This window comes from Saccostrea cucullata, unplaced genomic scaffold (assembly GCF_032062105.1).
Source record: "Saccostrea cucullata isolate Sc308-1 unplaced genomic scaffold, CSIRO_AGI_Scuc_v1 ctg301, whole genome shotgun sequence".
Lineage (NCBI taxonomy): Eukaryota > Metazoa > Mollusca > Bivalvia > Ostreida > Ostreidae > Saccostrea > Saccostrea cuccullata.
In genome coordinates, this window is record NW_026923980.1 from 60,815 (window position 1) to 85,349 (window position 24,535).

At 34.2% G+C, this 24,535-nt stretch overlaps 2 protein-coding genes across 2 annotated transcripts; both read left to right on the forward strand.

Moving 5' to 3' along the window:
* Positions 1–7,599: 7,599 nt before the first annotated feature.
* LOC134265388 (NFX1-type zinc finger-containing protein 1-like) lies at positions 7,600–13,663 on the forward strand. The gene is made up of 2 exons (XM_062747599.1): positions 7,600–12,740; positions 12,972–13,663. The coding sequence occupies exons 1-2, from the start codon at positions 7,607–7,609 to the stop codon at positions 13,166–13,168; spliced, it is 5,331 nt and encodes a 1,776-aa protein (XP_062603583.1). The 5' UTR covers positions 7,600–7,606; the 3' UTR covers positions 13,169–13,663.
* A 4,095-nt stretch (positions 13,664–17,758) lies between these two features.
* LOC134265389 (NFX1-type zinc finger-containing protein 1-like) lies at positions 17,759–22,584 on the forward strand. Its single transcript, XM_062747600.1, has 2 exons — positions 17,759–20,907; positions 22,488–22,584. The coding sequence occupies exon 1, from the start codon at positions 17,827–17,829 to the stop codon at positions 20,884–20,886; it is 3,060 nt and encodes a 1,019-aa protein (XP_062603584.1). The 5' UTR covers positions 17,759–17,826; the 3' UTR covers positions 20,887–20,907; positions 22,488–22,584.
* The last annotated feature ends 1,951 nt before the right edge of the window (positions 22,585–24,535 follow it).

The window sequence follows — 24,535 nt, forward strand, 5'->3', positions numbered from 1 at the left end:
ATTTTTAAATTTTTAGCTCACCTGAGCCGAAGGCTCAAGTGAGCTTTTCTGATCTCTTTTTGTCCGTCGTCCGTCTGTCCATCCGTCTGTAAACTTTTCACATTTTCGACTTCTTATCAAGAACCACTGGGCCAATTTTGATCAAACTTGGTACAAAACATCCTTTGGTGAAGGGAAATTTAAATTGTAAAAATGAAGGGACATATCCCCTCGCAAGGGGAGATAATCAAGAAAAGACAAAAATAGGAAGGGGTCATTAAAAAATCTTCTTCTCAAGAACCACTGGGCCAGAAAAGCTGAAACTTATGTGGAAGCATCCTGGGGTAGTGTAGATTCTAAATTCTTCAAATCATGACCCCCGGGGGTTGGGCGGGGCTACAATGTGGAATCAAAGTTGTACATAGAAATATAAAGGAAAAATCTTTGAATATCTTCTTCTCAAGAACCACTGGGTCAGTAAAGCTGAAACTTATTTGGAATCATTCTAGGGTCGTGTAGATTCTAAATTGTTCAAAGATGACCCCCTGGGGGTAGGGCGGGCCACGATGGGGAATCAATGCTTTACATGGAAATATATAGGGAAAATCTTTGAAAATTTTCTTTTCAAGAACCACTGGGCCAGAAAAGCTGAAACTTTTATGGAAGCATCCTGGGGTAGTGTAGATTCTAAGTTGTTCAAATCAAGACCCCCGTGAGTAGGGCGGGGCCACAATGGGGAATCAAAGTTTTACAAAGAAATATATAGAAAAAAATCTTAGAAAATCTTCTTCTCAAGAACCACTGGGTCAGAAAAGCTGAAACTTATGTGGAAGCATCCTAGGGTAGTGTAGATTCTAAATTGTTCAAATCATGACCCCCGGGGATAGGGTGGGGCCACGATGTGGAATCAAATTTTTACATAGAAATATATCTGAAAAAAAAAATCTGAAAATCTAAGCTGAAACTTATGTGGAAGCATACTGGGGTAGCGTAGATTTCAAATTGTTTAAATTATGATCAGTGGGGTAGGGTGGGGTCACAATATGTATTACAAGGTGGAAATCTGGTAAAGAACAGAATGGCCAAAGCTTCTCAGGTGAGCGATGTGGCCCATGGGCCTCTTGTTTAGATTTGAGATTAAATTATCAAAAGAATGAGTGCACTTTAGTACGTATTTTGGAACCTTTACAGCTATCCATTTTAAGCTTTAAATCACAATATATCGCTAAATTAATGTATTTTTATTGTGCATACATATGCTTTTGATAATTATCCCTTGAATATTTTATCAAACAAATTATTATAATTATAGATATGCTATTGATAATAATATGTATGAGCCTTAAATTCCGTTTTAACTTGATCACTGTTCGTAATTTTTCAGAATTTATTTACTTCCCCTCATGAATAATATTCATATAATGCGACTACGTATGCTGAGAACTAAATTACCATGGAGTGTTTTCCCTCCTGCTCGAGTATACATTATGTACATACTCTAAAACCATAACGCTACAGTTCTGTAGCTTACATCGCCCTACCATTAGTGTTCCGAGATACAACGATATGTAATTATAAAACTGAGATATTAAATTTAAAATTAAGAACAAGAAAACAACTAGGAAGTTTAATTAACTTTAGTAAGAAAACATGTCTCTTTAATATCTTCCACGAAACTATTACATGTAAAGTTTATAACTAATACTATACTTTTTATTTTATCAGGCGAAAAGAAACACACATACATGTTTATAATTTTACCAGAAGTCATCTATTCATCCTGGAAATAAGACATTTTCCTAACTGTTTTATTTATTCTACGTTAAATGTTGACCAACTTTCATGAATTTATCTTTGTCCTTTATAGAGTAAAAGTTAATGTCTCAATAACTTCCAAACAGCTCTCGTATATGGGTACAACATGTACAGGCCTAAATATATGAGTAAATATTGAGAAAAAGAAATGTATGAAAAAGAAACTTATTGTAATTTTTGTCTAAAATTAAATTATGCTTAAGAATATTATGACAATATATATAAATGTGATAACAAAAGAGTTCTACGAAATTGAAACACGTTTTTAAAAAACTTTACTCAGCAGCGATTGATTTTAAAATTGGGTGCAGGTTATTCAACTGCACTATTAAAGCGTATCGTCAGTAGAAAAGATATTGATAATGAACTTAGTCATACCTATAAATAAATCATTCACGTGCATTAAATATACCCTTTAAATCTAGGTATATTATTCAGGGAAAGATTTTTCAATAATGGTTCAAATAAACAACTGATTACCATTGCAGCTTTTCAAAGCAAATCACTTTTCTTTTGTAAAATTTTGTTATTTTTTAATCTTTCTTTTCTTTAGAGACAAGTATGCCAAATATTCAATATCAAAAATACTAGTCTGCTGTCAAATTCAGAGCAGGGCTTTTTAAAAATAATTAAGGTGTATTGATTACTTACATAAATATTCTCTGAATCAATAGAGAAAGTATATAGCAGAAACTAGTACAATGTTAACATGATTTGGACCTTCAAAACCTGATTCTGAATGTTATATACTTCCAAGGGCAATATTGTCCCCAAAAGAAGGTAAGATTTTTTGTTTTAGTTTTTTTAAACATTGTTTAATAATTAATGTCATGAAAAGGTTATAAGGCTAAATCACGGACACTTCATGCATTTGTTGGCAAAACAACTTGTTTATATATCTTACTTCAAAAACGCAACATAAACTGATCCCTCCAAATTCCAATACAAGAAATAAAATATAAATAAATTCAAATACTAGTTAGTTACGTTCTAATGTTCGCAAAGGTTGCAAACTGAAAAAAAATGCATGGTATGTACATGCAATTTGTAAAGGTTTTTTTTAAAAAAAAAAAAATTTCTCCGGATTTTACTTCATTTTAATTTAAACTTCATATTTTTACTTTATTTTCATCTTTTATTTTCACAATGCACTTCCAATTGTCCAAATCATGACAATTTAGTTTTTTTTTTAATAAAATTTTCCAATGTCTACAGTACCCTGATCATAGGAGTAGATTAAGACTACTGTGCGTATCTATGCAACTATAAAATAGACATTATAAATAGATACTCAAATTCCATATACTTTAGATTTTAATGAAAGAATTCAATTGTTTAAATTTTTTAAACAGCTTTGATTATCAGGCTGATTTAGACTATAGAGCTTAAACTTGGAGTTCGAGAAATTCAACGAAATCCATAATAGCACGCCTTGTTTTTTTTTTCTCTGAAGAATAGACGTTTTATTTTCAACATTCTTAAAAAGAAATTTGATACTAGTAAGCCATTAGGAATGTCCAAATTTTCATTGGAATACAAATGCTAGGATTTATTACAAAAACTGACCTATATAGCAAAAGAGCAATGTCCCGAATAATGTATATTACTAGTTTTCTTTAAATATAAAATGTTAACGATATAAACTTCCTGGTTTTGATCCATTTACAATTAGATTAAAAGAAACGCACCGTTTGTTGCAGGATGAATTATATGGAGATAAAACACAGTATTTAATACAAAAGTCTATAGAACAATACAAAAAAAAGGAGCAGAGCAAACACAGACATTTACAGGATTCTAAAACATTAAGATATTAGGATTATCATTCACTTCAATGCAATTTTTCGATGAGAAAACATGTACGAGGGTTGATCCAAAAGTTCGTGGAATTTCTTTCAAAAATTTTATCGTGATTTGTTAAAAGCAAACAACAGACATATTCATAATTTAGTGTCATAATGCAAGAAGAATGATATGGACATAACGATCAGTATTCACAATACAAAATAAGAGCAGAGCAAGCACGGATCCCCGAAACATCAGAGGTGGGATCAGGTGCTATGGAGGAGTGAGCATCCCTGCCGACAAGGTCACACCAGCCGTGTGCTCTTTGTCATGATCAGGAAAAAAATGAAAAAAATCCGTCGTCAATTCAGTGTATAAATAATGGATTAACAATTGGTATGAAAAACGTCAGTCAGCATTTGACTCAATGATAAATTGTATTTGCTGACAAGGTCATTGTATCGACCATAGAAATTACATATGATGACTTTAAACGAGACTGCTGATATTCTTGTTTCATCAACTTGCTTGTCAATAATTTACCTCGTTTTAGGAAATGTTAATTCAGATTAGGAATTCAGAATTAAAATGAAAATAGACGCGTTAATGTCTCCAAACAACCGTTTCTATGGCAACTGCCATAGAGTTACTATTAAATATATTTAAACTCTTTTTTAAATTTTAAATATTCATGAAGTGTCTATATTTTCATTTGTAATTTTCAACCAATTCCACTGAAAATAAATTAAATATGAAAAAATTCCACGAACTCCAGGAAACGTAAGAAAATGAACTTACCGTATTTTTTGTCCAGAATTAAATTTAAATGCTTAGATGTTTAAGAATATATATAACATGACAACAAAAGAGTTCTACGAAATGAAATCGAAACACGTTTTTTAAAAACCTTACTCAGCAACAATTGATTTTAAAATTGAGTGCAGTTTATTCAACTGCACTAAAGCATATCGTCAGTAGAAAAGATATTGATAATGAACCTAGTCATACCTATAAATAAATCATTCACGTGCATTAGATATACCATTTGAATCTATGTATACTATAAAAGGTAAGCATAAAATAAAGTTTAAAAAACTGATATATTCATTATAGATAATCCTACTCTTCCGTAAAATCCAGAACATGGTTTTTTAAAAACAAGGTGGATTGCGTAAATACATTTATTTTCCCCGAATCAATTAAGAAAGTAGAACATATGCTAGTATACATGATTTGGACCGGTCTACGTAATCTGATTTTGAATGTTACATACTTTTAGGGGCATCTTTTTCCTAAAGAAGGTAAGAATTTATTAGTTTTTTATTATTAATGACATGAAAAGGTTCTACAGCTAAATCACAGAAACTTTGTGCATTTGTTTGTGAAACAACTTTTTGAATAGCTTACCTTAAAAAAGGCAACATAAACTGATATAGAAAGAAATGAAAAAAAAAAGAAAATGTAAATGTAAAAAAAGTAATGATCTACATTCGCTAGATCTAGAGGTTGCAAAAATGCATGGTATGTACTTTGTCAAGATTTTAAAATATTTCCATAATTTCCCTAATTATAATTAAAACATCATATTTTTACTTTTTTATTTCCATAATGAACTTCCAATTGTTCAAATCATGACAATTATAAGTTTAAGTTTTCCAATGTCCACAATACCCTGATAATAGGAGTAGATATCTATATCACAGACAGTATAAATTTATACAATCACAACTTCTCGGGCCTTTCCGACTAGCGGAAAAACGACCTCGAATGTATATGGTAGCCGCCATGACAACCCTCCTTTTTCACGAAATAAATGCATAGAGACCTGTTATCTGTGGAATATGGAGTTTAACTTTATTCAATGAAGGATATGGAGATAACAAACAGTATTCAATCTCAAAGTCCATTAAACAATATACAAAATCAGAGCAGAGCAAACACGGACCCCTGAAACATCAGAGATGGGATCGGGTGCCATGGAGGAGTGAGCATCCCCTGCCGACCGGTCACACCGGCGTGTGCTCGTTGTCATGATCAGGAAAAAACGGAAAAATCCGTCGTCAAATAGTGTATAAATAATGGACTAATAATTGGTATAAAAAACGTCAGTCAGCATTTGACTCAGTGTTAAATTGTATTTGCTGACAAGGTCATTATATCGACCATAGAACTTACGAACTAATGCCTTTAAACGAGACTGCTGAATGTTATGAAATTACTTAGAATATACTATATAAGGGACTTCTAAATCTGTCTATCCTATATTTGAATAAACAGGAAGATGTAAAAAAATTTTAACATCCGATGATGTTAATACATTCGAGGTTGTTTTTCCGACCTCTGACGGAAAAATCCGAGATGATGCGATTGAGTATAAATATATAGGGAAAGTCCATATATTTTTTTTAATGGAAGAATTGAATTGTTTATATGAATTAACAGCTTTTATTGTACGAGCAATTCAGTCTGTAAAGCTTAGATTTGGAGTTCGAGAAATTCAGCAATAGACGTTTTATTTTCAATATCCTTAATATTCCTTAAATTGAGAATGGAAGGGGTTATCTCTTTAAAAGAACTCGATAAGTAGTGTTCCAATTTTCACTGGAATAAAAATGCTAGGATTTATTACAAAAACTGGCTTATAGCCAAAAGAGCAATGTCCCGAATAATGTATATTACTAGTTTTTAACATTTTATATTTTATGCTTCCTGGTTCTGATCTATTTACACTTTAAAGAAACACACTATATTGTTGTGTTGCAGGATCCTGAAGTATAAGGTGAGATCATAACCGAGGATGATTATTCAGTCAAATGCAATTTCTCGGACAGAAAACTAGTAACCAGTTGACAAATTTTAAATTTGGATAGAAAGAAAATAAACATGGATTCCCGGAAGAGGAGGCAGGAACAAGATAATCGCCATACAAAGCGAATTCGATATGACCCTAACCCAGCAACGGAACGGAATGATAGTTTACGGCCATCTGAAATGTTGCAGGACAAGAAATATGAACGAAGTAGTGACTCAAGGCTTGCTTCTACGTCAAAGTCTAGTTATATGCCAACAAGAAAAAGCGCACAAAAAAGAAACACTATTTGGTCAAAAAGAGATAATGATTGTCCTTTCGATTTGAGAAAGAAACTTAAAGGTCATGCTAATCCACAAAGGTCTTCACACAGTTTAAGAAACTTGAACCACCCTTCGACGGATTCTTGGGAAATAGAAACCAATCAAGACTGTTCTACATCCAGAACCAAGGCAAGCGTTTCTACACATAGAGAAGAATCACCAAGGACAAATTCAAGCTACAGAAAGAACAGCCCAAGATATAGGGCAAAGAGCCCTATTTATAGACCAACCAGTCCTAGCTACAGATCAACAAGTCCCAGCTACAAGTCGACCAGTACTAGCTACAGACCAACCAGTCCTAGGTACAAGCCAACCAGTCCTAGCTACAGACCAACCAGTCCTTGCCGCCACAGACCAATCAATTCTAACCACAGACAAACCATTTCTAAAAACAGATCAACCAACCCTGGTCATAAACCAACCAGTTCTATTTACAAACCAACCAGTCCTATTATCAGACCAACCGGTTCTAGCTTCAAACCAAGTTCTATCCACAAACCAACCAGTCCTAGCTACAGACCTACCAGTCCAGACTTTAAACCAATCAATTCTAGCTATAAACAAATCAATCCTAGCTATAGACCAACCAGTCCTAGCTACAGACCAACCAGTCCTAGCTACAGACCAACCAGTCCTAGCTACAAACCAACCAGTCCTTGCTACAGACCACTGCGACCAACCAGTTCTACTTGTGAACCATTTAACCATAGTTTCAGATCAGACCACAATCAAACTACTTTAGGACACATCAAAAATCAATCCTTCAATTCCATTCCGAGGGCACACACTATACAAAAGGGTACACATTTATCACCAGAAAAACAAGAGACATACAAGCTCAGACAGATTTCTTAACAGCAATTCAAAACGAAAACAAACAATACACAAAGGTGACATGATGCAGCGTTTTAAAAGAATCCAAGACTTCGATGGATTTAATTTGAAATATCTTGATGATCTTAAGTTGTTATTGGCATCAGAAGAAAATTTCAGAGATGAAAATTTACAGTGTTTGATGAAAATGTTAGCCCATCTGTTCGAAGAACAAAACTCGGATGTGTGTGAAGCGTTGATGAAATTTGATTTCTTTGCACGAAAAGACCTTATGGCATTAATATCTGGTATTCTAGTTCGTTCTGAGCTGACAAATTCTGATGAAGAATTTATAAGACATTCCTATCAGGTACTGGTTGCTCTCTCCTTAGATACTACATTAAGGTCGAGTAAAGTGAAGGCGTTTTTGAATCTAATTCTTCATTTGGTTAGGCGTACAAATAACCAGGAAAGGGAGAAAACTTTATCAGAAATATCAACACGATTGGACATGAAGGAAAAAAGAGAAAATTTAGAAGTCGATGAAAAAGGAGAAATTGTATTCTCTGATTCAATGAAAAAAGAACTGTCTACCATGAGTCAATTCCAAATATTACCGACGAGTGCTATGATCCGAGACAAGGTTACCCCAAAACTGTTACAAAGGGAGTTAAAACGTGCATCAAAGTCCCAGGCGCACTACCTTATAGAACAATTCTATCTGTTTTTGCAGGATTTCATTGGTCCTCTAAGACAAGGAATAGAAGATTACATGGAACATGCTCTGAATCCCGACACAGAAAAGAGATTTCGCCACGAAAGTGTCAGGCTTTATGAAGGCATACATATTCTGGAGAGGAAATGTGTTCCTGATTCCGGCATGGTAATAGAGATACAGTTTGAGGCAAAAGGATTTAAACGAATTCAGTGGGATTTTTGCAATTTTCTACAGTATGGAAACGTTGTCTGTTTAACTCACGGTAATTGTGATACACTTTTGTATGCATTAATTGCAGAACGAAACACCCAAAACCTGAAAAGGGGGAAAATTTCTCTGAGTTTGATAGGACAGATATTCCAAGAGGTTGAAGAAATGAAGAATGTGGCAAACGGACGCATTGTGATGCTGGAGAGTAAAGCCTTTTATACTGCATACCGGCACACCTTGGAGTCCATGCAATCTATGGCTAGAAATATGGTGCTTTATCCCAAAGATGCAAGAATTCCTTTTGCAAAGCATATTATTGACCTCAAAACTGATGTACTCGAACCTCTCTATAGCAGAAGTGAAGACGGTGAGGTCAAACTTGTAAACTTTGAATGCCTATTGAAGCCTGAGGAGTGCATAATGGACAAGGATTACACAAGAGTACCGCTTCTTGATACAAGTATGTGGCCCTCAGCAGAGGAAGTAGGAATGGACGAACACCAGTACTCGGCGCTTAAACTCTGTCTTACAAAGAAACTTGGAATCTTACAGGGACCTCCTGGTACTGGAAAAACATGGATGGGTTTGAGAATTGCAGAATTTCTACTGAACAACAATCTTGGCCAGGAGGTGGGCGAAAAGAGACCCATATTGCTACTAAGTTATACCAATCATGCTCTTGATCAGTTCTTCAATGCATTATTTGATATGGATAGCCTCAGGAAACTTTTTTCAGGAACAACGCAACCCTTCGTCCGTGTGGGTTCACGAAGTAATGTTGAACGAATTCAGAACTGTACTTTGACAGAACACAGAAAGCAAATGAAAGGAAACAGATCAAGATTTCAATGGAAGAATGGCATGAGACTAAAACAGGAGATATTTGAAATAGAGTTGTGGTTAGAGAAAATAAAGGACAGCATTGTGTCTCCTGTATTTCTGTTTAGAAATGAATACATTTCCGAGAATCATAGTCGATCACTTCAGGACAAACGTTATCTCTGCAATGGAACTGATATTGTTGCTATCATTTTTCAGTGGCTAGAAATAGGTCCTCGTGGCAGGGAGATAAGAGATTTCTCCAATGAAGCAAATACCGCAGATATTCCGAAAAATGAGCTGTGGGAGATGGACGAAAACGATGAAGACCTTTTTATGTCTCATTTAGTAAGAAGGATTGTAGAAGATGCGGATGATTTGCGATTTGATCAAAAAGAGTGTCTTCAGAATGTTTTGTCAAACCTTCTTGTGACTAAAGAATTATTAATTCCTAAAAAGAAATCAACTCAACTGCACCCTTTCTGGCAATCTCTCGAACTTCGAGAGAGGGAACAGATATTGAGTTACATTTCCTTAAGATTGCGGTTGGATGTTGCCATGAACTTGTATGAAGCTCAAGAAGTTGCAAACGTTTGGTGTATAACCATTGAGGATAGATGGCGATTATACAAGTTTTGGGTACAGCAATTTAAAGATTATCTTCTAAATAAAAGGAACGTACTTATGCTAGATTTCGAGATGGAAAATAGCAAGTATTTAAAAGAGAAAACGGCTGAAAATATCAAAATAGTGTCGAGTTGTCATCTTGTTGGTATGACTACAACAGGAGCTGCACAAAATATTGACCTCTTGAAGAAGGTTCAACCAAAAATTATGATTGTTGAGGAAGCCGCTCAAGTTTTTGAACAGCACATACTAGGATGTCTTACAAAAGATTTACAGCACTTGATACTTATTGGTGATCATCAACAGCTTCGACCTTCAATTAACAATTACCAATTATCAAAAACTCACAAAACAGATGTTTCGTTAATGGAACGACTTGTAATGAATAAAATGCCGTATGTGTGTCTTTCACAGCAACACCGAATGCGCCCTGAAATATCTTCAATGCTTACTCCCACGATTTACAAGAACTTGCAGGATCATTCAAGTGTGTTATCATATGATCATGTTCAAGGTATGAAACACGACATTTTCTTTCTTAATCATAAAAATCAGGAGAGCCAATCGGAATACTCAACCAGTCATAAAAATGAATTCGAGGCAGAAATGGTTGCAAGATTGTGTCGCTATTTATTGTTACAAGGATATAACAAAACCGATGTGACCATCCTAGCGACATACAACGATCAAGTAAAGTTAATCAGGAATTATGTAAAGAATTTGGAAAATGATTTACCAAACTCTAGACTTGATATTAAAGAAAAGATTGCAGTTACGGCCGTAGATAATTTCCAAGGAGAAGAAAACAAAATTATTATATTATCTTTAGTAAGAGGAAACGACGAAAGAAAAATAGGTCATCTGCATGATATCAAAAGAATATGTGTTTCACTTTCAAGAGCAAAACAGGGTTTTTTTGTTATTGGAAACTTTCAAACCATTCGAAAAAGTAGGACCTGGAGTGAAATTATTTTAAAAGCAGAAGCAGATAATATCTTTGGAAGTTATATTCCCTTGAACTGTTTTAATCATCCCCAGACTATAACAAAAGTATCCAAACCATCAGATTTTGATATGGTGCCAGTGGGAGGATGTAACGAGCCGTGTGGGTACCAGCTGAACTGTGGGCATGCCTGCGACTTGAAATGTCACGCGGATCCATCATACCATGATATGCCATGCAGGAAAATTTGCGAAAAGGAAATGTGTGATAAAGGGCATAGATGCAAAAGAGTTTGTTCGCATCCTTGGTCGTGTGGACCATGTGGAACTCTAGTAACCAAGGTATACACGGAATGTAATCACAAAGTACAAGTAAAGTGTTCTATAGACTTAGAAACCTACCCCTGCCGAGAGAAATGTAGCAAAACAAATCCCTGTGGTCATATTTGTCAACTAAATTGCGGTTGCAAATGCCAGCCAGATCAATGTTCAGTTCTAGTGCCAGTTGTTCACCCGAGATGTGGGCATGAAATAGAGGCTCCATGCTGTATACGTTCCAAACCAAAGAAAATAAAATGCAAGCAGAAATGTCAGACGATTCTGCCCTGTGGCCATGCATGCAAGGGGGACTGTTTCTCCTGTTCTAGTGGGAGGCTTCATGTGGTATGTGAGCAATTATGCCAGCGTGTCCTCGTGTGTGGCCATTCTTGTAACAATAAGCATTCATGCTCTACAGCTTGTCCACCTTGTAATAAACCCTGCATGTCCGGTTGTAATCATTTGGGAAAACGTGGTTGTCGTCGAAAATGTGGCGAAACATGTATTGATTGCAGGGAGCAATGTGATTGGAAATGCGATGAAAATTGCGAAAACCAATATCGTTGCCAAAAGCAATGTTTTGAAAAATGCGATAGACCACGTTGTAACAGAAGATGTAACCGAGATTTGCGATGTAAGCATCGTTGTGTAGGTTTATGCGGTGAGCCCTGTCCTAGGCTGTGCAGAAGATGTAACAAAGAGGAATTAACAACAATTTTCTTTGGGGAAGAGGACGATCCTAAAGCATTGTTTATCGAACTAGAAGACTGCAAACACGTCTTTGAAGTGAACGGCTTTGACAAGTTCATGGAAATGGAGGTGGAAAGAAATGATGAATCGGTTTCAGAAAGCCATGCAATAAAACTTCTGCGATGTCCTTTATGCCAGACACCAATACGACGCAGTAAAAGATACAAAAACATTATAATACAAAATTTAAAGGATATGAATGCCGTGAAAACAATTGAAAAAGAGAAAGTATGTACCTTGAACGCCAAAGAGACTTTTGAGGAACTCTCTAAATTTAACGAAGCTTATGAAATTTTGAGATTTAAATTAAATTTAACCAAACAGTATTACGACTTTGAATTCTCAAACAAACAAGCTGAAAAATTGTTTACTTTCTTAGTTCCAAAATATAAAGAAAGGTTTGATAAAATGATGGGAAAATCCTCAGAAGAAACTACTGAAATCGTAGACCAATTTCAAATGCTTACTGAATGGCTTTTGCGACACAGACGTACGATGTTTACCGAATACGAGGTCAAGCAATTCAGTGAAGAAGTAGACAGATTCTTTCTATATGTAGACTATGCTTTGCTCGTTCAACAAGTGGATTCAAATAATCCATCCCAAGTGACCGAAGAAGACAGAAACACACTTAATGAGCAAGTAGTTAACCTAAGATGGCCAATCCCTAAGCAACTGGAAATAGAGGATATATTACATTCCAAAGAGATCCTAACGACCATGCAAGAAAAGCTACCACTTACTGGTCTAGGAATATCAGATAAGGAGAAGGCAATGATTTTGAAGGCGTTTAACTTTTCCAAGAAAGGACACTGGTACAAGTGCAAAAATGGTAAGAATTTTTCTTTTATGCAGTAAGAAATGAAAAAGATCAAAGACTGCAACGTTTCACATGACAGTTTTGACAATATTTAATCCCAACTTTTCAGTCTTGTAAGACCACATTTTCTTAATATATTTGAATCATAAATCAGCCAAAGAAACAGTTCGCCGTTTAATATGAAAAGTGTTCTAGGTTTCATTAATATTTTTTGTTATTGAATGTTTTATTTGATTTTCACAGGTCATATTTACGCTATAGGGGACTGTGGCGGAGCGATGGTGGAGTCTAAATGTCCAGAATGCGATGAAACGATTGGTGGGTCTCGACATCAGTTGCGGGGAGACAACGAGGTTGCTGGAGAAATGGACGGCGCAGCCTTTTCAGCCTGGTCTGAACAAGCTAACATGGCCAATTACGAAATTGATGATAGATTTTGACACTTTCTATTACTAAAAAACTTCGGCACTATTACATGCGATTGAGACAATATGATCAATATTGTTTTTAGTTTAAAGGATTTACTCCTTGGGGTCAATTTTAAATCGATTTTTTTAACGACACAGAATGAAAGAAAATTTTGTTGCATTTTTGCTTGAATATTTTTTTCTCAATTGAAAATCAGTCACATTGTTTTGTACATTGTTTTGTTGAGGATCAGCAAATGTAAAACGTGAGAAAAATCAGTGATTTAATGCTTTTCTGTCATGTTAGACGTGATTTCTCTGTTAGAATTACATTTGTATCAGTTTCATCCATTTTGTATCATTTAGAATATTTTAATTTAACCATGACATAAGTGAGATTTTTAATCAATGCCATGACAAGTACTCATTAGTATTTTTTGAAAGATGTTTGCTGTTAAATTGTATTTCAATCGATCTGGCATTTAGTAAATCAAGGTTTTTAGTGTTAAACTGTATATTATGCTTTTATAAATATGTCATGTTGTAAATTTTGTATTTACTGCCACCCGGTAAATTCAAAATTTACAATATGACAAATACACAACTTTGTCCTGCTATGAACCTTTCAACGTAAACGAGAAAACAACATATAAGCTTACGTCCACACTCAAAAGTACAACGTTTAGAAACTCACATTTCATTCATGCTTTGAAATGAATTCGTAGAGAAAAAGTTTTGTTGTTATCAAGATCGTTTTTTTTTTTATTTTGGAAAAATATTGAGAATTTCATTTCATTAATAAGTGTTATCAAAGCAATTAAGGCAATTAATCAATGACGAAATTTTTTTACCTTTACAATAACATTTACATGAACAAATGTATATTTTATTATTTTATTTAAATTACTTGCCATACATAGTAAATTTTTCGAGTTTACAGAGGATGTTTTATTTAATGTAATTACGTTTGCTGGTCATTCAAAATACTGTATGTAGTTCAAAATGGCATGTTCATTTTATTTCATTTTGTACTCCTGTTTGATTTATTCTGTCCAACTAAACAGATTCTGCGTATCTTTCATTTTCAATTATACATGTAGTTGCCTTGTTTTGTACAATCTTATAGTAACACATACATTTGTATTATCACATATGTTTAATTGTAAAATCTATTGTTTTAAGATATTTTTAAAATCAGTATATTTGATAAACATTTAAAAAAGACTAGAAGTATTCTCTCCTGGGAGCTTATGTCATTCTTGATTTTATCATTGTATATCCACTTCTGCATTTAGACAACAAAGAAAATAAATTGCAGAACTTGACTGGTTTCTCTCATCAATTATTTATCTTGCAATCTTGTTATTATTTAATTTATATTTTGCAACATGATATCAAGTATGATTACATAACACTATTCTCAGGTTAAAAAGGTTTGGATTACAGGTTAAAACACAATCAATGCAGCAGCCGCAATCACACAGAACTATCATGCTCAGTTCCCTGCAGTGTGGGTGATTCAACTGGTCACAACTGATTGAATTTTATATCAATGTGATTATTTATATATTAGTCAATACAGTCAGAATACATTGATAAATGTCACATATTTTTATTGCTGAAATTTTGCATTGCATTTCTGAAAATTTTACTTGATTTTCATTACTAAGGATTGCAGTAGCAAACGTTTTTATTAACATTTTAATATAGACCATTGATTTGTTAAAATAAAAAAAGTATTTAAAAATTCCAGATCACATTATTCTTAGAACATTATAAGTGTAAATACTTTGAATTATATTTTTTGTTGTGGTACACATCCGTATACACAGATGAACGGCTTAAACAGGGGTATGAAGGATATGGAGATGAAACACAATGAGATTATGAACAGTATTCAATATCAAAGTCCATAAAACAATACAAAATAGGAGCATAAACAGGGACCTCCAAAACATCAGAGTTGGGATCAGCTGCTACGCAGGGGTGTATATCCCCTGCCGACCGGTCACACCCGCCGTGAGCCCCTTGTCTCATGTGTATCGAATCAACTGAGATATATAAACTCATTATGCAGGTGATGAAGGTGTAGTTCTGCATAAGTAAGGGAAGTTGACGATAGTAAAGTTGAATTCATCACATTTTTCATAGATCTTGGTTGTTAGATTACCATAAACGTATTTTTCAAGTAAAATATCCAAGTATGAAACAGATGTGTCAGACTGTGGCATCTTTTATCTTAAGCTCACCAGGATATGCCGTATCGACATAGGAATGGAAATTACCGTTGTTGATTGACAATACGCAGTCGATATATCTAAATGTCGAGATGAAGGCCACAGCAATTGTTTCCTTCTTTTCATGCAAGTTAAGTTTTTGAACGAATCCTGTTTCATATGAATAAAAAAAATAGGTCAGCTAATAATGGAGCGGAATTGGTACCCATGGAAATTCAAATATGCTGTTGGAAGACCTGGTCTCAAAAAAAAACACACAGATATTTTCAATCAGAAACTCAAGCATCATTTTGATGTCAACTTCAGAGTACTTATTAATTTTGCAAATAACCAATGAACAGGTAAGTAAATTTATGAGTTCCATTTTTATTGAAAAAGCAGTTGTCAATGATTTAAAAAAAAACATGGACTTTAATTTATCTCTGGGGAATACTTGCATAAAAAGTTGAAAAGTTTTTAAGCTGTTGCTCTTATGATGTTTTTACAAAGAAAATTATTGGCATGTGTAAATATCTCGAAAAAAAATTGCGACATATTTTTAACCTTACTCAGCAAAAACTTATGAAACAAATGTGCAATTTATTTAATTTCATTATACCGATTTGTCTTTTGTACAATTTCTTATTTGTATGATATAATTTCTTATTTGTATGCGATATTTCTTTTTATTTGTACTGTTTCCAATGGATTGTTTTTTATATTTCGGTATGAAATGAGTTTTGATTAGTATGATCATGTTGAAATCAAGCCATGTTTCGTTATTGTACCAGGGATCATACTGAAAGCCGCTCAACTGTCAAAGTACATTTGCTGCGTCATGAATACATTTAACTTTAATTCATTTCAAAAACGTGGGCAATAAACAAAAACGGGTTTTTAAAAACCACCCGGAGATGAGTATATTCATTCCACGAATTGAAATTATGAAATAAGTTCCTCATTGATTTACAAATAAGTGTATTCTTTACAATGATATTACATATACTTAGCCCGACAAAAGGTAAGAAGCACAGTCTTTTTAATCCATAAAAGAAAGTAATTCATTTCGTTTGTTTCTCTCTTGCTTAAGATCTAATTAGTTTAACAAAAATCTTGATTAATGAAACGTTGCCTGTTCCAAAAGTCTTTGATAGAGCAGTAGATAGACTTTTAACTAAAAATAAAAATAGGAAAGATAAACAATAAGCTAGTACAAAAATTATCGAAAGTAGCCATACTTTTCATTTGCAAGATGTTTAAAAGATCTTATCGCAGAATATACAAATAAATGCTAGTATTATGACAAAAATATAAAATTAAGATTCATTTTTCTAATGATTCATAAAATATCATTTTATTATTATTTTATCATTAATATTCATTTTTGGAAAGCTCTTTGTTGTAAAGTAGAGTTTATTTGCAAATAACTGAATGATTAATAATATAATATAACTATATGTAAATTACTTAATTTTTTGTAGGATTTTGAAAGTAATGAAATTAAGTAAAACACCCGTAAATCTTAAAAAGAAAAATACAGAGAACAAATTCAATATATCTAGAAACTGATTGACTTACGTTTCAAAGATGAACTCTCGTAAAAGAACAAAAGGACAAAAAGAGCCTTCCCATAAAAAAAAACCGCGCTATGAACATGATTTAAGGGAAATAAATTCCAAAAAAGACGAGAACAGCTCGGGGCAAAATCATGTACCTGAACTTGAAGAGATTCTGGGAGGGCATACCAGCATACAGTTGGAAGATACACGAATTTCAAAAATAAACAGAAGCACCCTATCAAATAGCCCAATCTGGTCAAGCAGAGGCAATACGGGCGTTTCCGATGGATTAAATGGTTCCTACACACCATATCATCCAAAAACCTTTAAAAGTAGTACTCACAATACACTAGGCGATCTCAGGGACAAATTAAAGTCTAAAAGAAACAATGCAAACACTTCAGGGGACGTAGGCGTGGTAAAAAATAATTCAGAAGAACAACGATTAAATAGTTCTAGTAGATCAGATGGAACTAGACAAAAGAATGGTTATGATGATTTTTCTTGTAAAGTAACTGATGACAATTTCAGAAGCAAATTGGATGATCACCTTGTAGACAGATCGGTTATTTCTTCAGGCGGAATAAATTATGCGTATACCAGACAAGAGTGCAATCAGAGAAAAGGTGCAGAAAGTTCGATTGCTTATAATAACAATAATAAACATATGTCGAATCTACCAAAAGAGAAAATGGTTGTCTCAGAAAACAAGGCAGGTACACTCAGTGCCAAGTCAAGAACAGATGATAAGAAAGATTTACAGGTATCAAGCAATTCCAGAAAAATATCAGAAACCAGTCGTAGACCTAGTCTTGATGATCAGTTTCACCACAGAAAGGTGTTAATCCATAGCAGAGATAGTCCAAGTGACATTCTTAATGCCTTAATAGACTTTAAAATATTGCCCACAAGTAAAATGATCAGAAATGAAGAGGCTCCACCACTACCGAAAAGACAGTTACGCGTCGCATATAAGTCCCAAGAAGACTACCTTGCTGAACAATTCTATCTGTTTGTTGAGGACTTTCTTGGTCCACTGAGGCAAGGAATAAAGGAATTCATGGCAAATACATCAAATTCTTTAGAAAATGGAAACGAAAAATTTAGACCCAAAAGTATAAGAATTTATGAAGGAGTACATATTCTAGAACGAAAGTGTGTCCTTGATTCTGGAATAGTTGTTGAAATTAAGTTTGATACAAAAAAACACAAGTTGGTTAAATGGGATTTCTGTAGCTTTTTGAAATATGGAAATATCGTTTGCTTAACATACGACAATTGTGACACACTTCTTTATGCATTAATCGCAGAGCGAAAAACTAAGAACTTGAAAGAGGGGAAAATTTCCCTGAATATAATTGGTAAAAAATTTTCCGCTTTTGAAGAAATGAAGGCAGCTGCAAACGGAAGGATTGTTATGCTGGAAAGCACATCCTTCTATACTGCCTACCGACATACAATTACGTCAATGAAATCAATGGCCGAAAGAATGCTCCGCCGTGAAAGAGAAGTTATTCCGTTCTCAAAATATATTGTCGATCTCAAAACCCGTATCGCTGAACCTCGTTACAGCATATTAAGTAATGGTGATTTCGATTGTTTAGTGCGAGATAAGGCAATGAAACATAATTATAGCAGAGTACCACTCCTCAAAACAAAACATTGGCCAAAAGCAGAAGAATTAGGCATGGACGGAGACCAACACAGGGCGCTTAGACTCTGTCTCACCAAAGAGCTTGGAATTTTACAAGGACCCCCAGGAACAGGCAAAACATGGATGGGACTAAAGATCGTAGAGTTTATGATAAATAACAGACTTGGATGCAGTGAACGAGGAAGGAACCCCATATTGTTGCTTAGTTATACTAATCACGCGCTCGATCAATTTTTCAATGCTTTATTTGATATTGAAAGTCTTCAAAAACTATTACATCGATCAGAACCACCATTTGTTCGCATTGGTTCGCAGAGTAATATCGAAAGAATTAAAGCGGTCAGTCTAACAGAGATCAGGAAAAAACAAAGGCATAGCAATTCAAAAGCACACCGAAAAAACATTTTCGATTTAAAACAGAAGTTGCATGAGAACGAACTGTGGAAAGAGAAGACCAAGAGCAGTGTCATTTCTCCAGATCATTTGTATTCCAAGGGATGCATTTCAAAAGAACATATAGATTCGCTCAAGCAGCAAGGCGCCGATTACAAAAAAATTATTTTCGAATGGCTTGAATTAAAAAATCCAACCTTTAGTGATTCAGTCTTAACAACGAACTTCACGGTTAATCAAAATAATCAAATAACACTTGATGCAGACGATGAAGAAGACTTCAAATCACAATTGGTTGAAAGAATTGTGGATTATGCTGATGATCTGCACTTTGACGAAAAGAAATTTCTTCGGGGAGTGTTATCAAATCTAGTTGTGTCTGAGGAGCTTCTGGTTCCTAAAAAGGAATCATTCTTGCATCCTTTTTGGAAAGCACTCAGCTTAAAGAACAGAGAGAAAATACTAAAATATGTCTCCATGAGATTCCGTCTTTATGGCGAAATGATGGAGAAGGAAGTAAATAAAGTTAAAAATGTTTGGGAACTTTCTATCGATGATAGGTGGAGGCTCTACAAGTTCTGGAGAGGGAAATTTCAAGAACTGCTTCGTCAAGAAGAAATCACACTAATGCAAGAATTTGAAGAGAAAAACAAAATATACCTAAAAGAGAAAAAAATTGATGATATTAAAATCGTCTCTAACTGTTTTCTTGTCGGCATGACAACAACAGGAGCTGGGATGAATATCCTACAAGAAGTGCTTCCCAGAATTGTCATTGTGGAAGAAGCGGCTCAGGTCATGGAACAACATATTTTAGGTTGTCTGACGAAAAACGTAGAACATCTTATACTCATAGGTGATCACCAACAACTCAGACCAGCCGTTCACAATTATGAATTGTCAAAAACTCACAAAACTGACGTTTCCTTGATGGAGAGACTAGTGTTAAATAGAATGCCATACGAATGTCTTTCACAGCAACATAGAATGCGTCCAGAAATATCTGCAATGCTTACTCCCACTATATACAAAACACTGCGAAATCATCCAAGTGTATTAGACTATGAACGTATTCGAGGGATAAAGAACGATATTTTCTTTTTTTGCCATACAAATCGAGAGAGCCAGTCAGAGAACTCAACAAGTCATAAAAATGCATTTGAGGCAGAGATGATTGCAAGATTGTGTCTATACTTGTTCTTACAAGGATATAGCAAGAAGGGCATAACCATTTTATCTACTTATAAAGATCAGGTCAAAGTGATCAGGCACTGTATAAAGTCAGCAGAAGACAAAATATCCCATAAAATATATGACAACAAAGGGAAAATTTCAGTTACCACAGTCGATAACTTTCAAGGTGAGGAGAATGAAATCATTTTACTTTCACTGGTAAGAAGTAATGAAGAAATGAAAATCGGTCATTTGAAAGACACAAAACGAATATGCGTTGCACTTTCCAGGGCTAAAAATTGTTTGTTCGTCTTTGGAAACTTTCAAAGCATTCAGAAAAATGAGACCTGGAAAAAAATAGTTTTTAAAGCGAAAGATGATGGAAATTATGGAAACAGCATCTTGCTAAAGTGTGTCAATCATCCAAATAAAACGACAGAGGTATCTAAACCAGAGGATTTTGACATGATCCCATTTGGAGGATGTGGCAAACCATGTGGTTACCGGCGAGAGTGTGGTCATATATGCGACTTGACATGCCATGCTATTGCTGCCTACCATGAAAGACCTTGTGAAGTGTTGGTGAGAAAAGTACACCCAAGATGTAAACACGAACTACGACTTAGATGTTCCACAAGGTTACGGACACCTCTCGGATATATAAGTTGTCGCGTGTGTGAAAAAGATTCTGGCCTTCCGTCCTCGTCTGAGGCCCAACCTGATCAGGATCGGGATCCGATGTCGTCACCATGGTGACATGATCTAGAAACTATATAAGTAAGTAAAGTATTACTTTTTTTTCACCCTTCAAAATAGGGACTTCCAATTATGTGCTAAATGAATCATTTTAGGAAGAAACATGACACATATGTCGCTTATGACAACCATGCTTCAATTACTGGTAAATGCTAAAGGAAGGGTATTAATAAAGATTATTATTATCACTGGATGACGTAAGGAATAGGAAAAATAAGAAAATGTATTATCTTCTTGAAATCGGAAAGATGCATGGATATACCTCATAGAAAGACCGATAAACAAATCACAAGGTCATTTAAAACAAGAAGAGGTCTGCAATAGATAAAAACAGGAGAAAACCTGTACAAAAATATCCTATTTTTATCGTCGAATATTTAGAATATGTACACAGGACCACAGAAATGGTTTAATAGTGGGGGAGGCAACTTCCATCAAAAAATACTAATCTTAGCAAAAAAAGTGCCCTCCGCGTTCTTCGAACCTGAACACGATGATGGATGATGTAATATGAGCCTTATATTTCGGGGGATTTTCAAGATGCAGAGAACAAAATAAGGCCAACATTTAAACACTGATCATGACAAGGCGCACACGGTTGGTGTGACCGGTCGGCAGCGGTTGATTGCTTCTCCGTGTCACTTGATCCTACCTAAGATTAATTTAAATGTCAGCTCCAAAGAGTTTGTATAGTTTGAGCTTGAATACTGTTCGTTATCTCCACATTTCGTGCACCAGTTCAAATAGGAAATTCAGAATCTCTAAAAATAGCAGCACAAAATGTATCTTGGTCAAATCAGAGATTTGGGGGTATATAGTTCTTGCCCTGTCTGTCTGTTTGTTTGTCCGCAAAAACTCTTACCCTACCCACATCTTTTGATTGGTTATAGCTATAACTTTCAAACTTCACGTGTTAATTTTTTGTGACAAGACCATTTTGGGTACCAACATATTTTACCTCTTGGCCTTGGAATCTGAAACACTTTTGCAAAAAATTACCCGACTTTAACCTTGGCCAAAACTTTTGAGCAGTTAGTTCTATGGCTTGTTTTTTGCACGTGTAATCATCATGGCAAGTCCTTTGCAGGAGTTAACTATATTTGACCTTGACCTTAGGGTTTGATTTATAAAAAAAAATCTAACCTTTGCCATGTCTTTTATTACTAAATTTTCAATTTCCACACGAAAATAAACTTTTAACCTTCGCCAAATATTTGAACAGTTGGTGCTAAGGCTTTTATATGTTGCATGTGTATTTCTTATGACAAGGTATTCCCTTGCGTACCATTAATTTCGACCCATTGACGTTGGAGTTTGGCCCACTTTTTTAGAAAATATTAAAATGACCATATCTTTTGAATATTTGATGCTTGGGCTTTCATATTTACCAGATATATCCATTGACACAAGTCCTCTCTTTGAGTAAAAACAATTTTGATCTCCTGACCTCGAAATTTTACTTTTATTTGAGAAACTTCAACCTTCCCCATAAGCTGCCATATTGGTCATCAGTGTTTCACAAACGCATCTTGTTTCAATCTTATAAATTAACCCAATTTTTTAAACGTTTATTTCATAAATATTGATTATACTATTTGTAGGGAAAGTAGTCCAGAAGAAATGACACTAAATGGAGTATGAATGTTGTCGTGTTTGATAACATAAGGTATGACATATTTACTGGAGCATACACAACTTCCCAGTGGTGGATTTGATCAAACTTCCAATGGAGGATATGATCAAATACGGTGAAGAAATATCCAGCAAGACTAGAAGAGGCAAAGTGGTCACTACGTCATGACTTTTGTTGTAGTTTTTGTCTCTTTTCAATCTGATACTTTTTTTTTTATTATAAACTTGTTGGAGATGTTAATGAGCAGGCTTATATCCTATTATTTTGCAAATTATCATATTCGCTCACTCCAAAAGCAATTAAATTCGTGGGAGTAAATTTTGTTGTTTTAAAGAAAAGCATTATATTTTTAAAATTATTTTTAGGGAAAATGTTTTATCAAATATATTTGACATGTTTAACCTCAACAAATTATTCTGCTTTTCCAATAAAATTAAAGTATATTATTTAAATTACTTGCCATACATATTAAATGTTTCAATTTCACAGTTTTATTTCATTGTTATCAATCGCTAGAAATGCAATTTCTAAATGCAAGTAATTAAAACTTTATATCCTTTCACTTTTTTGTACTCTTTTTTTGATTGTATCTATCTGTATAGTTTTATCATAGAAAATCTTTGATTTTCACACCAATATTGAGTTACGCTTTATAATTTAAAAGCATACATAATCATTATACCCCCTGCTTGAAAAGTGGGAGGGTATACTGTAATTGCTATGTCCGTCCGTCTGTCTGTTACGCTTTGGGGTACCTATCTCTTACCCGCAACTCCTCTTATAGCACTGCGTGAAATTTAATGAAACTTTCAAAGAATCTTTATTACATATTGCCATTGTGCACCTCCTATTTTACTCTTTGATCCGACACATATTTTGGGTTTCCCGGCCACAGCAAAACATAGACCTTTCCATTATAATCATATGGGAGGGGGGATGTATCATTTAGTAAGCTCATTGCTCACAGTACCTCTCGTATTTGTTTTGTATTATAAAATTAATTGATTCAAGATATGTTCCAACCAGTATATTTACACTTCCATGTATTTTTTCTTAAGATTCTTTGCAAATCAGAAGACTGTTTACTTTCTCATGAACTAGCAAATCAGAAGACTGTTTACTTTCTAATGAACTACCATAGATGAGCATGAATATCTCCGTTGTTACACCATCAGAAAATTTTGTAAATATAAGAAATGTATTTAAGGGGGCCAACTATAGTTTCCATTGCGCAATATTTCGCGCATCATAGTAAAACGAAGAGTATTTACTGTTTTAATGCAACTTTTTTCGCTTAATTATTAAAATTAAACAAAATTAAGAAATAATAGGTATAAAAATGTAATTAGAATTTGATATAACTGATTTTTTAACCGATTTTGCAATTGATAGGCAGGTTGACGTCGTTGCAGTGTGTTTTTGACGTTATGATAATCTGTAGCTCTTAAAGAAAGGGGTAATAAAAATATTATTAAAGAAAAAGTAATACACATACGCTCTTGAAATTCAAAACATAGAATTTTGAGAATATCTCCGATATTTTTACTATGTTTTCATGTGAATCCATTTTGCACGTCATATTTTGTAATACTTTATAAAAATAGTAAAATTTGCTAATTTTTTGCATTTTGAGATGTCCCCTCTGGTAACAAGACGGTAGAATTTTGTGTTTCTTACATATATTGTATAATAAAGTATATCTCATAAAACATTATAGTTTAAACAAAATGTCTATTGTAGTATTTGTATAATTTGCTTTAAAGTGCTAAAAATGGGCATTTTCCTATATAATCCTATAGTAAATATACTGTATTTTGAGACGGTCCCTCAAAAATACCTGAACGGAGATTTACTAAAAACTTAGCATGTACACTGATGTCAATGTCAGTTATATATGGTATAAAAATGAAGAGTTTCGTTATTGTAGTTTTCACACAATAAAACTATAGTCGGCCCCCTTAATTTTTGAAAACTCATGAGGTAAATGAACAAAAACGCTTCAAGTCGGCACATTGA